This window comes from Perca fluviatilis, chromosome 1, assembly GCF_010015445.1.
Source record: "Perca fluviatilis chromosome 1, GENO_Pfluv_1.0, whole genome shotgun sequence".
NCBI lineage: Eukaryota > Metazoa > Chordata > Actinopteri > Perciformes > Percidae > Perca > Perca fluviatilis.
In genome coordinates, this window is record NC_053112.1 from 32,823,998 (window position 1) to 32,840,721 (window position 16,724).

The 16,724-nt window shown below is 42.2% G+C and overlaps 1 protein-coding gene across 1 annotated transcript in view; it reads left to right on the forward strand.

The window, feature by feature from the left end:
* fhip1aa (FHF complex subunit HOOK interacting protein 1Aa) overlaps positions 1-16,724 on the forward strand; it is a 29,797-nt gene that overhangs the window by 9,752 nt on the left and 3,321 nt on the right. Inside the window, exons 2-12 of the mRNA XM_039814898.1 lie at positions 1,241-1,295; positions 3,302-3,523; positions 8,116-8,796; positions 10,559-10,717; positions 10,846-10,932; positions 11,604-11,771; positions 12,770-12,849; positions 13,023-13,229; positions 14,267-15,255; positions 15,359-15,537; positions 15,870-15,990. Coding sequence (XP_039670832.1) covers positions 3,416-3,523; positions 8,116-8,796; positions 10,559-10,717; positions 10,846-10,932; positions 11,604-11,771; positions 12,770-12,849; positions 13,023-13,229; positions 14,267-15,255; positions 15,359-15,537; positions 15,870-15,990 — 2,779 coding nt within the window. The 5' untranslated portion in view covers positions 1,241-1,295; positions 3,302-3,415. The remainder of the gene's footprint in view (positions 1-1,240; positions 1,296-3,301; positions 3,524-8,115; positions 8,797-10,558; positions 10,718-10,845; positions 10,933-11,603; positions 11,772-12,769; positions 12,850-13,022; positions 13,230-14,266; positions 15,256-15,358; positions 15,538-15,869; positions 15,991-16,724) is intronic.

The window sequence follows — 16,724 nt, forward strand, 5'->3', positions numbered from 1 at the left end:
TATTTCAGACCCCTCATTGGATTGTTTGGAGTATTATAAGATGCTGGTGCTCCGTCTCAGTTGTGGTGTATTGAGTTGGTAAATCCAAGTCTTGACCTATCTGGCTCCTAGTTTGAGCACAAAATGTTCTGTACCAAATGAAGCCGATCTGAGAGGAGGAAGGCAGTTGTTGCCAGTGTATTGTTGTCTGAGAGGAGCTAATCGCTGCTTACATTAAGCTAATCTTGCAGTCTGTTGTACCACTGAAAAACAACAAAAGCAAAACAAAACCTTCAGGGTCTCCGTACAAAAAGTTTTAGACAATAAATAATTTGTCGGCATCAATAACTCTAACAAACAGCTCTTGCATGTATATGTAAAAAAAATACAGGTCGCTCCGGTTTCTACACTGCGCTGCTAGGGGCAACTGCATGTATGAGTCCATCGAGACACACACAACCAGCCTGCAAAACAATATGAGTGTTGGATGACTTACACACACACACACACACACACACACACACACACACACACACACACACACACACACACACACACACACACACACACACACACACACACACACACACACACACACACACACACACACACACACACACACACACACACACCTCCATCTGTCTCACTCTCTGTTTATATGACCTCAAGCTTTAATGAAAGATTGCATGTTTTCCAAGAAACTCATAATCTAAAAAAAAAAAAAAGAAAAGGTTTTGAGGCTGCTGCATCATATGACATGATTCCCACGATGGCTCAGTGTAAATGCTGGAGAGGGCAGTTGTAATGTGGGTGGGGAACGGGCCTCTCGCAGTAGAGAAGGATGCCAATTACATCACAACGCTAATTGGAAGGGACAATAGTGTTATTCTCCAATAATTAAGGGATCATGAGGATGTGATGATGTTACATTCCTACAGAAATGTTATGCGCTGACACACGGTTGGTTTATTCTGTACTTTTACTTTTACACTTTTACACTGTTGGTGTCATTTTTCTTGTACCTCCTCCTTTTTCTGTAGACTTACTCTCACCATGTTTTTCCTTTTTCACTCCCTCCCTCTCTCCTCTTCCTCCCTCCCTCCCTGTAACCTCCTCCCTCTCCATCTCCGTCCAAGTGGCGTTCGGAGAAGCTTACTCATGTCCAGTCACTTCCCACCATGCCTGGCCTCTCACACGGACACTCACTTCCTGCTCCTCTCTTTGACATATCTTCATCTCTCTTCTTTTTGTGTGACAACAGGACAAGAATGACATCTGCTTAGTGACCCGTCCCTGGTGAAAATGTTTCGGCAAAGGTAAGAAACCACACACACAACCCACGCGCACACAGTCTGACACACACACGCCATGCTGCTTTTACATTCCTTCTCAAGAATCCAACCAGCCGGCAGCTCTCCTCTAACTGAAAGCAGATGGTGAAAGTTTGACTGTGTGTGCCTTGTTATGCCTAAGCTCGGTGCTTGGTGGAGATGTTTCTGTTGTACTGGGGCAAAGTGGATTCAAAAGAAGGGGGTGAGCTGTGATTGGTTGAGAGGCATATTTAGGGGCAGGAGCTAGAGGCTCTAATTTGGTGTTGTGGCATGCAGCTGCTGTGTGTTTTACAGTTGATCTCCAGTGGAGATATAGGCCATATGATCCTGTATTGTGCTGTGTGAGTGTTTAACTTTGTCCTGACGTTGCGTGAATGCTCCGAGACCGACAGACTTAAACCATGTCATGTGCTCTTTAGCCACGCTAGCGGCATGACTCCAGGGACGTTGGTCAGTTGGTTGGTCTAGCATTTTGGTCCAGAATGAAAAATCTATTGGATGGATTTAGATGAAATTTTGTAAGGCCATTCATAGTATCAGAAGGACTAATCCTACTGACTTTGGTGATCCCCTGACTTTTCCTCTACCACCACCAGCAGATAACATTTGTCATGTCAGGGAAATATCTACATCTCAACATCTACTCAGTGGATCGGCCCAAAATGTTGTACAGACATTCACGGTCCCCTTAGGATAAAGCTACTTATTTTGGTGATCCCCTGACTTTCCCTCTTGTGACACCAGAAATCAAAATTTTATTTGTTATTTTTATTTTTTTATATATGTTTTATATATTAATTTTTATTCCGATTCTGTTTATCTAGATCTGTAATGCATCTATCTGTAAAACATCCCCATCAGCCTTAGCTGTACTTTGGGTTTAGTGGTAATTAGAAACTGTAGGCTAACATAAGCTGGTGAACAGGGTAAACATTATAACTGCTAAACATCAGGATGTTGACAGTGTCATTGTGAACATGTTAGCATGCTGACATTAGCGTGAAACACCACTGTGCTAAAGTACAGCCTCACAGAGCTGTTAGCATGGCTGTAGACTCTTCATCTTGTTGCAGAGATTATGTGTAAGATCCCTTGAAAATGATTTTGATTTTCATATACATGTGACATCATTTCAAATTCTAATGATAGTCGTCGCAAACATTCAGGGTCTGCAAGCAGAGGAAACGCGGGCAGATAAGGCACATCCTAACATCCCTACTTTTGAAGTGCGGCCGTGTGCATTTAAACAATTATACAGCATAGCAGAGAACTGAATATAACCTTGATGGTTTTTTTTCAAACATTATCCTGTTTGAACCTCGAGTTCCCAGCGTTGTCAAAGAAAACGTCTGTGTTGTTTTAGTAGAATCAATCTTTCCAGCAACGTCTTCTACAAAGGAAACGACAAAGTTCCTTTCTGGGGGAAAATGTGGGCATCTTCCAAAGTTCCACGGTGCCAATGTGAGTGTTGGAACTGATCTGCAAAGCTGCCCTCAGGCTATTTTCAACTAAAATAATATAAATATATATAACAAACAAGCAATGTTAGCAATGCAGACCTCACTTGCCTAAATATGGTTCCTTTTCCCCCTAACTCCCCACATTTAGCCAGAGTTTTTCACACCCAGTTGTCTGTTCGTCTTCTGATGTCAAAAAATCTTTCTGTAATGAGAGTGATGTCAGGGGGCCTGCAGCAAACCATTTTGGGCATCTGAGGTAGTCCAAAAGCAATTTGACAGCTCTGTCTAAAGTCCAGAGTGCGGCAGGCAACTCTCTGAGCCAAAGCTGAGCAAGATGTGTCTCTTATCTGACTTTGCCTGTTACTGTTCTCTTTCCTGCATGCCTGTCATAGCTGCTGTCTAGCCATGCAGAGGGAGAGAAATGCAGTCCTTTCAGTGCATCTGTGCTGCTATTTTATGAAGCAACTTTTTGTGTTTCCGTGTATAATGATGTCTGCTTGTGTTTTTTTTTTTTTTTTTCTGCATCCTCAGGTCCTCTGTGATTACGCGTCATTCTGCGGTTATGGTTGCACCCAGTAAGCAGTCAGGAATGTCCTCCTTCTCCTGCCTATGACATGGGTTTAACCCACGTATGATCCGGTCACCATGATAGCCTCCATGGTTGCCAATGGAAACCAAGATGGGCAGTCTCTGGTCTTGAAAGGGGTGGATCCAGAGACCTGCATGATTGTGTTCAAGAACCACTGGGCTCAGGTAAACGCCAGCACTAAATCAAGAGTCCCGCACCTTTAAAGGACATTACCGGAAATACACTTATTTACTCTTTTTTTTTGCCCGAGTTAGATGAGAAGGTCACTACCACTCTCATACACATCTGCATTAAACCACACAACTTCTGACCAAATAACACAACTAATCCCTACAAGCTGATCTGGTTACAAATGTAATAAAACATTTGGAATTTAGCTTAATGTAGGGACTCAGACCCCTCACCGACAACCTCTAATGCAGACATTAAAGCAGCTGACACTTAGCTACCAACACACTTGTCTAACCCCTCAGTATCTGGCCAGTGTCATTCTGTATAACTTGTTCATCTCAGAGTGGGAGGAGTAGGTTTTGCAGGCTGCCAGGACCCACAGGGGTGAACAGGAACACATGCTGCTGCAAAGAGCCAAAAGTCATAGACAGTCAGCTTCCCACTGCAAATATTCCACTGGCTGTACTTGCACTGCAGTTGAGTGTTGCTGGCACAGCACTGCAGTCAGTTTCTACTGGCAGTGAAGTAGAAGTAGAATGTGTGCAGAGTTTGTACACCAGAAGGCTGTTTTCACATTCATCAGCTGAAGGAGGAAAGTTTAACACGTGCACATACGAGCATGATTTTGTAATATCACAACTTGCATATTGGACAACTCCCAAAAGTGTGATGTAGAAACTTGAAACCTCCAGTACATGGACACTGAGAATGAACTTTTTATTGAAGTAGGAGAGTGTCCAGTAGGTACACCTCCTTTTTTTAAATTTTTTTTTTTATCTATTATTATTTATTTATTTTTTTAAAGAAGTTTTAACACAGTAATTGATGGGGGGAGTCACGATTTCGATTTGAAATCGATTTGAAATTAGCTTTCAATTGCGACCATCAAAAAGCAGGATCAGTGATTCCCCCAGTATTGTTTTCTCTCACCACCCCCGCCTACTTGCGCACGTCTGAAGAGAAAAACAACAGACATAGCGTAGCTTACCGGCTGGTGGCATGCAGCTAAAGACACAGGGTAACGTTAGCTTACCAGTAGACTGTAGCTGCTCTTTTCCAGACACTATGGTCACTGCCGGTTGGAGATAATGGAAAACTGGAAAATCCTCCTCTTTCCCTGAAGTCACCGGTGTGGCAACATTTTGCTTTTCCCATGAGTGAGTTTTGTAAACAAACAGTGAAGGTAAAGTATGTGGGCTCCAATGGGACTTCATGGTGCGTTCATGTGCACCTCGTTAAACTAATGGTGCATTCAATTGCACTTTGTTAATTTTGAGAAACTCAAACTGTTGTTGTAAAGTACCCTTCTGCCATGTATTGGCTCTTATTGTGGCATTGCCGTCAATGCTGACAAGAATATGTTTAATTTGAAAATTGAATCGAAACCTTAGAATTAAAAGTCATATTGAATTGTGGATTTGGAGAATGGTGACACCCCTTTTTTTATAGAGTGAAACTACTGTATTGGACACAATACATTATTTCAAACAGAGTGTCAGCGGAATAGATGTCTTACTCCAGTGACATGCATTATGTTGAATGTATCGGTTACTGTAGTTGGTGAGTTCAGATTCATGTGGAAGTACTTTTGTAAATGAGCTTATTGTTTTGAATACACACCTGTTACAGTAGATCACCAGGTTTATCAGGCTTGACAGAACAGAACAGTCCAGATCAGTGACAGACTTGGCACTGAAGGTGATGGTAGGCTCACCATTGTAGTTTTTTTTGACTCATGCATAAAGTCGTGTCTGGGGTCTGTAATTTTTTTTTCTTCTTCACAGATTCATATACTCCTTCATTAGTCCCAATCTGACTGTGAACAGAAAAAAATTAGAACGCCCTGTCCCAGATTAAAGCTTGTTTTGCTTTAGGCAAACTGGCAGCATAGTTTCACTCCTGCAGAGTCTTATTTCCATGCTAAGCTAATCTGTAGCCCGATAAGAGTGCTCTTGACTTTGGTTTCAGTTCGGAAAACTTTGAAATCCAAGTAACATCTTGTAAGTAATGTTGGCCTTGTCCCTCTTAAGAAGCTCTGCCTGTCTTATTGGAAGATTAGGTTAATGTTCATTGGCTTTGTCTTATCTGCCGCTCTCCAGGCCTCACAGAGCTCATTGTGTTTGTTGTAACATGCAAAGTGATCAGTCTGTTGCTGTGGCTGCCAACAATGTTTAACTATAGACAGTGAAGAGCTATAATGACAAGGAGCAAACTGCCCATACTCCAGAGTTTCTGACTCATTCCATTCATGGTTAATGCCACATGACTCCTAATAAATCTGTCACTTTTATGAATGTGTCTCTGTTTAGTGATGTGTGCAGCGTTCATCAACAAATCTTTAGACTTCACAGTTTCAGTTAAATTAACTTTGTCCCTGCTGCCATCCCTTAGGTGAATTTGCTCTCCGCCAGTTACATTCTGGGCATTTGTCAACTGAAATAAAAGCACAGATCTTAAGTGTCATTTTTTAATATCTATCTATCTATCTATCTATCTATCTATCTATCTATCTATCTTATCTATCTATCTATCTATCTATCTATATATATATCTCTATATCTTTTTTTTTTTTAATGGTTTAATCCCATCAATCCATTTGGGATTCTTATTGGAATGTTAATGACACTTCAGGCAGTACAGAGCATTGCCTGAATGTGACACCGCATATGTCATCTTGTATTAATAATGCATAAGAAACACTCAACTAGGCCTGTACTATATGACCTGACTAATGTTAAAGCACCAGCAGCTTAAAGAAAAGTCACCTCCATCAGCAAAATTGGCATTGTTATATGTAAAAGTAGTAGAAAGGTACGCTTCTTGTGTTTTTTAGTTTTTAAATGTTCTATATATCATTGTACTTTAAAGATTGAATCTGAACAATTTTATTTATTTTTTTTAAACCTTTTTTTTATTTAAAAAAGTTTCACTGAGAGCACTGTTCATACTAAAGAATTTCACAGACTTACACACACCTTAAAACTCTCCAGTACCAGTCTGAGAAGCTCCACTGGAGCAGTAAGGGCCTTGCTCAAGGGCACCACACTGGTGGTAATGAGGAGGGGGCAAATGGTGCCTTTCATTTCATCCCCACTCACGAGTTGTGACCTGTGATGATTAAATATGAAACAAATTGTTCAAACAAACAACTTTTATTTTGAAGGTCCGATACCTGAACCAGAAATGTTATTCTGACCCATGGAACCAAAAATGTTGTATTAATCTGACTCCTCCATTTGTCCAGTAAGTAAAAGCCCTGATTCTCAAACCTGCCCCCTTCCTGTCACTACAGTAATGGCCGGAGAGCCTGAACTGATCCCTGAGGCCACTGGGCCAGGCCCCATCGGGCTCAGACAGGGATTACAAACTCTGTTCTCTGGTTTCCATCAGCCATGCCCAGCTCTCTTGTGCACAGCCAGTTATTGTCATGGCAGCAGTGGCAGGCTGGGGACACTGGCTCCATTATTGGTACTCTGGTTTCTACGCAGCCAACACACAAGGGAGGGACTGGATACACAAAGGGCTGGTTCACTCTGTCCTACCCAAACTGAGTTTATTTGTACTGTGCTGCTGCTCTGTTTACACCCCATTATTGTTGATAATGAACCTATCCGGAAGAAGGAAATGATTTTACCTGCAACATATCCCTTTTAATCTAACATGGTGTACAAGCGCCATCTATACAAATAAGATAAAAACTGCTATTGAAGGAAACACTGGCTTGTACCATAGGTCAAGTCCCCACATTATAGCACATATACGTTATGTGAGTGGTAATGCTTGAGATCCTTGCAGTCGACATAAATGGAAACTGATTCTGTGCTTTTTGCACTTTTTAAATCCCAGCTATCAATTTGCTTCTTCCTTGTATTTTGTTAAAGTTTCTGTCAATCTCCACTTTGTGGTGGCCATCAGTCAACAGTGTGTAGCAGTGTTTCTCATGTACAGAATTCATTTGGATGGCCCACTAATGAAGATGCGTCCCCTACTAAACATAATTCTGTTTTTGTTGTTTCTTCTTTTCAAAAGGAAATGCAGTTTAAAGTGCAGGCTGATCATTTGGTGTGTTCATATGCAGTCATGTAGACTGTAAAAAAAGACTTGTCTAATGTGTTTAAGTGTCTAGCGTCTAGAGTCTTCTAGCACGTGTCCAATTCAAGAGTTGACCACCACAACAAAAAGTATTTACCCATGTATACACCTGGTAAATGTGTCATTCCCAACAGCGTCATCATCATTGACTGAATTTATTGATTTGTACATCTTCACACAAAGAGATGGGAACAATTTGTTAATTCTGGGGGAAGGTGTATCCGTAGAATGAAAAGCCTTTATCCTTTGCTGTATAAAAGTGTAAAAGGCTTTATTAGGTGATTGGTACAAATATTCTGCCCTTTTATTTAAAACCTTCCACCATAAACATCCTTATCTCGTAACGCTTTATTTTTTAAGCTTTCTACAAGCTTTGGCTTTATCTCTTTTTATTTGAATTAAGTTTGCTGCAAAGCTGTTCTTGCATTAAAATCAAATGATATATGGTTCTAATGTGTTTAGTAAGTAATATTCCACTTGCCTCTTATTGTAGGTGGTGAAGATCCTAGAAAAGCATGACCCCCTGCGCAGCAGCTCCACGCTGCCCTCCCGGAGTATGATCAACCTCAGCGCTGGCTCTAGCGGCGGCCCTCGTTTCGGCCCCATCCCCGGAGACGAGGCGAGCGCGGTGCAGAACTATGTGGAGCACATGCTGTTCCTGCTGATAGAGGAGGAGAGCGGTCAGGCCGGCGCCATGGGCCCTATCCTGGAGTTTGTAGTGATGGAGAACGTGATGGAGCGCCTCTTTGTGTGGAGCCTCCGCAGGGAGTTCACGGACGACATGAAGCTGGAGCAGCTAAAGATGTACGAGATGCTGGTGGGCCAGGCGCACCAGCCCCTGCTGCATCACAAGCCCATCCTGCGGCCGCTCATGATGCTGCTGTCGTCCTGCTCGGGCACCGTGGCGCCACAGGTCGAAGGCGAGCTGGTGCTGCTGCTCAACCAGCTGTGCTGCGTTCTGGCAAAGGACCCTTCAATTCTGGAGCTGTTTTTCCACACCAGCGAGGATCAGGGAGCCACCAACTTCCTCATCTTCTCCCTGCTCATCCCCTTCATTCACAGGGAGGGCACAGTGGGACAGCAAGCCAGAGATGCACTGCTGCTCATTATGTCGTTGTCTGCTGAGAACAAGCGAGTGGCCAAACACATCGCGGAGAATACCTACTTCTGTCCGGTCTGTCCCAAGTGACGAATTACCTTTCCTTCTCTTTTTCTCTTGCTCTCAATCACTTGGTGGTTTTTAGTATCTGTGAATCTCCCCAGACTCAGTCCCTCAGTTTTTTTTAACTTCCTAACTAACTCAACTTTTCTTTATGAGGAATTGTTCACTCTTATTTATTATCTGACAGCCACTCTAAAATCCAATACATTTCAGTGACCCCGGGCATCATAATCAGGCAAAAAATATGCAGATGAATTCATAAAGTCACCTGAAGCAAGGTTAAACCGTCCCATTGAATGTTATTAATGTCAGGCATTCATAAGATCATGGCATGGTTGCAAGATAATCCCATGTAAATAATGCCATTGAACCACAGCTGCAGACATCGCAATGAGAAATGGCTTTTGATCTAATGCCAGTTTAACAACTGGAGTCTGAATTTAATTGGTTCCACTGGCAGGCTACACGGATAATCCTATAGAGGACGTATACTGTACATCAATGCAACACTAATTATGCACTCATCTCACAGTGAAATTAGACTATGACAGAAATCATATTACTGTCCGTGTGTTCTGTGGAAAGCCTGCTGACATTAATGCATTAATTAGTAACCTTATTACCATATCATGCTATTCCAGGAAAGTTATAGGCAATAACTCTTTGCTATTCAAATATTTATAGAGCCGACCTGTAGGAGGTATAAATCCAAATGTATGTACGCTGTCTTAATGTCCGAGGAGGCGGAACGGACAGGATGACATGTCGGCTGCTGCAGTGCTGTGCTTACATCTGCATTACATTATCAAAATGGAAACAAATTAATGATTTACAAAAGTATTTGTGCATGGTATTGAGCCGTAAAAAAAAAAAAAAAAAAGGGTTATACATTTGTTACGTCAAGCTGAAAGTAAAACTGACGGCCAAAGATATATCATTTATGTCATACGCTGCCTCATTAATGTTTAATGAAGCCCGTAATATTCTCTCTGTAATCAATATGTGAGATTAATTTTCATTAGACTGTATATGCTGGGTGAGCAGCACCCAGGTGTCTAGCAGCTAGGTGATTGATTTCCTACAGTACAGGTAAAACATTTTTCTTCTTAAGCACTCTAAAAACAAACTTAACTGCTTTGACAAACTCTTAACATCCATCTTCCTGTATAGACAAAAGCTCTGTAGTTACTGGTAAATTTATAAACTGGAAAATGTTAACAAAACTAAGCCATGCTAGCTAGAAGCTCTGCTGTGCTTTGAGCTAAATGCTTATGCCAGCAGGCTAACATGCTCACAATGGCAGTTGTAATGTTTACTATGTTCACCATGTTAGGTTAGTGTGTTAGTGTGTTAGCATGCTAAAATTAGCTAATTAGCACTAAACCCAAAGTACAGCTGAGCGAATGTCATTAGTTTAGCAGGAACTTATGATTTTGATGATGAAAAGAAAATTCATCACCGACATAATCCTGTGGGGATCCCTATTGTTATTCCATGGCAATAAACCTTATAGTTTTCAAGATATTTCTCTCAAAACCGGTGGCACTAGAGGAAAAGTCAGAGGATCACAAAAATCATTAGAATAAATCATGTGGGAACCATGAATGTGTACTACATTTTGCACCAATCTATTTAGGAGATGTTCACACATTTTACAGGATGAGTGAAAACGTTGGCCTGCGGTTAAATTAACCAATAGTCAGTAATAATCCAAAAACTAGAATACTGTGAGGTCTTATTCAATGTTGACATCTCTCACTCTATGTCCCCTCAGGTTCTGGCCACAGGGCTGAGCGGCCTGTACTCATCGCTGCCCACCAAGCTGGAGGTTCCCAACGAGGAGTGGCACTGCCTGCACAAAGAGGACTGGCTCCAGATGCCGTCCCTCGTCCAGTTCCTCAACTCGCTCGAGTTCTGTAACGCTGTCATTCAGGTGAAAACGTGTGACGAGGCTGCACGCACACAAGGCTCTGCCACATGAAAAAATGAATTCACACATGTGCTAAATGGTTGCAACCTTCTGCTTGACTACAGTCTTGACTAACCTGTGCCTGTTCCCAGGTGGCCCACCCTGATATCAGAGACCAGCTAGTTAGCTACATCTACAACGGATTCCTCGTGCCTGTCCTAGCACCAGCTCTACACAAGGTCGGTACTCTTCTTCCTACTACTCTTCACCTCCATGTAATGCCTCATTTGGACGTTTAAATTGGAAGTACAAAGTCATGCTCCTAAGTAACTAAACCTATTGGATGGTGTTTTAGTAAATTACAGAAGGTGGGAAAATCATGCAAAGCACTTCAACATACATTGTGTGTCTGGATGAGACATAAATAATTTCACCAAATTATTCCAGCCATGTCAAACAAACATGCTAACGGCCTAGTTGCGTTCATTAGAGCATCAATATAACTGTATATTGGTGTATATTTCAGAGGTGCCAGTTTCTTTCTTTGCACAAAGCCAGGCTAGCTGTTTCTCCCTGTTTGTTTTGTATTTGTGCTAAGCTAACTAGCTTCTGGCTGTAGCCTTCTGTTTACCATACAGATATGAGAGTGCTTCTCATCTAACTCTAGGGCAATAAAGCCTAATACTGTTCCATTAGCTCTGTCCAGAGATGAAGAATAAGTAGTATGCATACAATAGTATACAAATTTAATACTGTAATACATTTATATAAGAATATCCTCATAACATATTGCTATATTCTGTACTGTAGACATTTTCAACAGATTCTTCTCTGGCATGTTTTTATTTGTTGCTCACACAAAAACACCCAATTAACTGCTGACTAATGATTCCTTCCTTCCTCTGTGAAGCTGACCCTAGAAGAGGTGATGACCACCACAGCATACCTTGACCTCTTCCTGAGGACGGTGTCTGAGCCGGCCCTGCTGCAGACTTTCCTCTCCTTCATCCTCCTCCACCGACATGACAGCGTCCACATTTTAGATACTCTAGTCAGCCGCATTAACACTCCTTTCCAGGTACAGGACCAACCAAGCAAACTGCCAACAAGTGTGTCTTAAACACACACATGCATGACTCATGTTTAATAACTCCTGAAAGTTACCCCAGAAGCACATTGGACCCCTGGTGAAACTTTAAATGTCAGCACCAAAGCTGGGAGATTGTTGCCATGGTGATGCTCAGATGCAGCGACATATCCCTGTTGTCAAAGCAACTGATATGAGCACTTTAAAACAGTCCTATGTGTTGGAACATCTTTTTCAAACCATTGAGATGACTAAGTACTGTGTTCTTTACATTGCTGTTTGACTGTGTAAATGGCTCGATGAGTTCCCGCCAGTGTTTGCTAACACCTGGCACACCTGCAACTCAGTGAAAAATAAGAAACAAGACATTTTTCACCTTGAGCCAAATTAAGCATTGACTCAAATGCAAATATTCCACATTTCAGCTATTTTGCTGTTTGCTTTTACCTTTTGATGTTTAATAACTTAACACTTCTTATGTAGTCATGCTCTTCGAACCTACACAGAATATAATTCTTTTTTTTATACAACAAACATCCAACCCTCAACCTTATTTTTTTTTTTTTCTTTTTTAGGATAATTGAAGCAAAAGTAACTTTTACTAAGGATAAAATCTCCTGGCTTTCATTTTACACTCATGCTAGTGCCATATATTTTTTGAAGTAAAGTTGTTTAGTCTTTAAAATGTCTAGTGAAAACTAATGTCCATCACCACTTCCCAGAGCCTGAGGTGACCGCTCAGTCCAACAGTCCAAAACCCCAAATATATTCACTTTACAAATACATAATATAGAAAAATGCAGCAATTTTGTTTTTTTACATTTGAGAAGCTGGGACCAGTTCATTTTGCTTTAAAAAAGACTAAATTAATAAATTGTCAGGATAGTTAATGTTTCTTTCTAGGCTAATCGACCGATGTTACAGCAGTAGTATAAAAGTCCTCCGTTGTTGTAATGTGTTTAATTGTGTTTTTCTATTCAACTCTTCAGCTGGGCACTGTGTCACTGGCACTTTTCCGCACTCTCATAGGCTTATACTGTGAAGATGTGATGCTACAGCTCATATTGAGGTGAGTGGCACACACACACAGACTATTCTCCAGTTATAAAGCATGGCACATCTAATTGGTTTAAGGCATGATGAGCTTTTACTTTTTACCTCCCACCATGCAGACCCCCATACTCCCTCCTACGACCACCCGTTGGTTTTCCTAATAGGATCCGTTGCTATCTGCCTCCCCAGGTACCTGATCCCCTGTAATCACATGATGTTGAGTCAGAGGCGTGTTGTGGGGGAGAGGGACTGCTACTCTGTGTCAACAGCCAAGATCCTGGCGCTAACACCGTCGTGCTGCTCTCCTGATCACAGCCCCCCGCCCCTCCGACAGCTGGACTCCATCCTCTTTTCCAAGGGCGCAGAGACGCCCAACAACACCAGCACCACAGGTAGGTAGGACAGGACCAAATTCTGTCTGGTTTATTGCAGCTAGGATCATAGTTTTCATCATTTCAATGGGTTATGATAACATTGTAACCAAAGTCATTGCTCAGATCTGAGGACAGGCAGACATTGCTATAATGAAGAGACAAGATCATAACATAGGATCATACAGGTTGTAAACAAGCCAACAGTTTTGATAGATTATCTAAGCCACTTTATATTTGGAGGTAAAAAGGATGAGAATGATGGCCAAAACATAATAAACTAGAAATATCCTTTTAAGGAGTAAATGGACTATATAGAGACAGCTAATTATTATCAAAGCTGAAATGCATAGGGAAGCAGTGAGACGTAATGAGTTGGATAAATACCCTTCAGTCCTTTTTTAGGCCCAGTTTCAGAAGGCATCCTCACTTCTGAGGTGTCCTCGTGCATGAGACTGAGAGAAAAGCTCGGAAGGTTTTAATAAAGCTCTTTGAGACCATAGAATACTTTTCATTTTTCAAGGACTGTATATGCTGTAGATGAGCCACAATTAATGACTGCTTTTCAGTCAAATTTATAATTAGCTTTTATGGATGTTTTTTTTTTTTTTTGCTGCTTTCAAATCCACTTCAAGGAGAATTCATCCAGCAGATTTTACTATTCATAACCCCATTTGAGTGAGTGCATGTTATAACCTCAGTAATAGTGGTGTGCACTCATAACAAATGGAGGGGAAATTAAAAGGCATTCACTGCAGCAGTCGGAGTGCTAAAACCAAAAAAGCGATAATGAAGAGTATCATTTATTAACATTGCATTTTCCAAATCTGTGCAAACATGGTTTTGAGTACAGCAAGGCGTTGATCTGTATTTATCTGGGACATGAACATGGGATGATTATGAGTATTTTATCAGATAGGAAGATTTCCTGCTGTTTCGCTGTATTTCATCACTTTACCCCCTGTAGCTACATGACAAACTCATTACTTCTGCTCTGTGTGAGTGCTGTTCTGAGGCGCTGCACGACAGCTTTCATCAACATTTCCTATCTGTTTCCCCGAGGGAAAATGAGAGCTTCTTAGAAGAGGATGATGGCTCAGGTAACTCCTGCACCATCGGCTCTGAAATCTACCTGGATGTCAGTTATCTTCATTACCTCTACGATGCCCGTCTGAGCATCAGCAGCTGCATAAGGGCCTGCCAGGTTTGGTCAGCCCGGTACGACGGCGAGGACCCCCCTCCTGAGAAATACCAGCCCGGCGTCCTCGAGGAGCCGGCGCTAAAAAGTGGACTTACTCAGATGGCTTTCAAGAGACTTCCACAGCCACTAGCGCCGCGCCCTCGACCCTGCCCACCGGCGAATACAGAGCCGCCCTCCATCGCCCAGATGGAGCTGGAGTGGGACGACAGCTACGATGCGTGCCCGGTGCAGACCGACGAGGCTCCCGTGGAGAGCGAATCTGCACAGCAGCCTCCTGCCGAGCTCCCAAAGCACATCCAGGAGATGAGGAAAACAGCCATCATGTTGGTGAAAGGCTCATATATTGAGGAAAATGAGTTCCAAGACGACGTCATGGTGTACAATCTTGTTGCCAAGAAAGACACCAGAGACGTGGAACGCGGCAGGCTCAAATCCAACGGCTCTGAATCGGAAGAAACCCGACCGGGCTCCGCAGAAGTTCCCCTGCAGAACGGACTCAGTCTAACACTCCCATCCTCTGCGATGGCTGATAAAGACAGCTTGGACACAAAGATTTTAGATTTTAATTCCCATCTCCAAATCCCCACAGCTGCTGAGTCGGGTGATGACCTTTTGGCTCAGTATGAGGAGCTCATTCTTACTTTGGACACTGAAGCAGGTAAAAAACAGGTCAAACCTAATGCAGAGTTGAAGACGCCTGTCACACCTGCAGAGGAGGAGGAGGAGGAGGATGAGATGGATTTTACCTCCTTCTCTGCTGAGACACCAGAGCCAGAGAAACTGCAATCCCCATTTGGGGCCAAGTTTGTCAGTGGAAGTGCAGGTAGAAGCCATTCAGCACCTTTTACTGGTAAGTAAAGGGAAATCTTTGCTCTACAGCCGCCTCACTATTTACCAAAACGTGCATGCAGTCAGCACAGTTAAAAGATCGTTTATGATTCGTCTCCCTGCAGGCCCGTTTGTCAGTGTGCTGTTGTCTCGTCTGGAGAACATGCCGTCTAACTCGCTTCATGTCAACTTGTTGTTGACGGGCATCCTGGCCCAGTTGGCGACCTACCCGCAGCCTCTCCTGCGCTCCTTCCTCCTCAACACTAACCTGGTCTTTCAGCCGACTGTTCGCTCTCTTTACCAGGTAACGCAAATATGTCGTGTGCGTGTGCAGCCTGTAGTGATCTACTTTCCGTCTCCTGAGGCTTCTGTATCCTCAAGTCGATGACAGGAAGAACACTTTGGGTTTTGTTGCGTCACTGCAAGATGTTGAAAGATGCAGATGCACAATGAATTATTTGAGCACAGGTGTGTAGCTTCTCCTGAGAAAGATAAAGTAAAAACTGTTTTCCATGTGTTTATGTAAAACTGAAGGGATCCTTGATTAATGTAATCAGGCTATGTAGTTTTAATTTGAGTAAATACTGCAGATGTGAATGTACGGTAATCCTCGGTTTCTTTTCTGTTTCCCTTCAGGTACTGGCCATCGTGAAGAACCAGATAGAAGAGCAGGCTGCCACCAGAAAAGACTTCCCAGAGCTGATCACTGCCGCCCAACACTGGCTGCTGGCCAGGGAGACTTCATTCGTGGCAGCAGGTGACAATGCACCCACATCTACAGTATGATTTTTGTTTCTATGCCAGCTATGGTTGGAATGTGTATTTGTGCATAGATCTATAACTGTAGGAGTTATGCATGAAAAATGAATTATTCAAAACATTCTTATTCAGTTTCAAATTCAAGTGGGTTTTATTCCAGTACGCGTGCTGACATTTAAAAGAATAGTTTGACATTTATATGCTATGGAAATGGGCTTATTTGCATTCTTACTGAGCGTGAGATGAGAAGATTGATACCTTTCTTGTCTGTACGGTGAATATGAAGCTTATTCAATGGCACAAAAAAGAACTGTCTTTTTTTTTTTTTTTTTTTTACGGTCAACAAGATATGTGTTAATTAGTGAGCTTTAGAGGTGATGGTATGCAGCTTATTTTTTTTTTTTTTTTTACCTTTTGGTCAGAGTCGACTAGCTTCCCCATTTCCTGTCTTTATGCTAAGCTAGGCTAATTTAACCTGCTACTGGCGGTGGCTTGATATTTCACAGACTCTAGCTATCAACTTTATAATATATTTTTCAGTACGACAGATGGCTCAGGATGAGTGTTATTGCATTGTTTTTGAATTTTTATTTTGAGAGCTTTTTTTGGTGGCAATCTGAAACCCTGCACGGTTGTGGAGTTCCTAAATCTCACTTGCGTGCTGTCAAAAATGGGTCAAGTTCAAAACATCTGCATCCATTATCGGTTGTGCTTCAGCTTGATTTAGTTAAG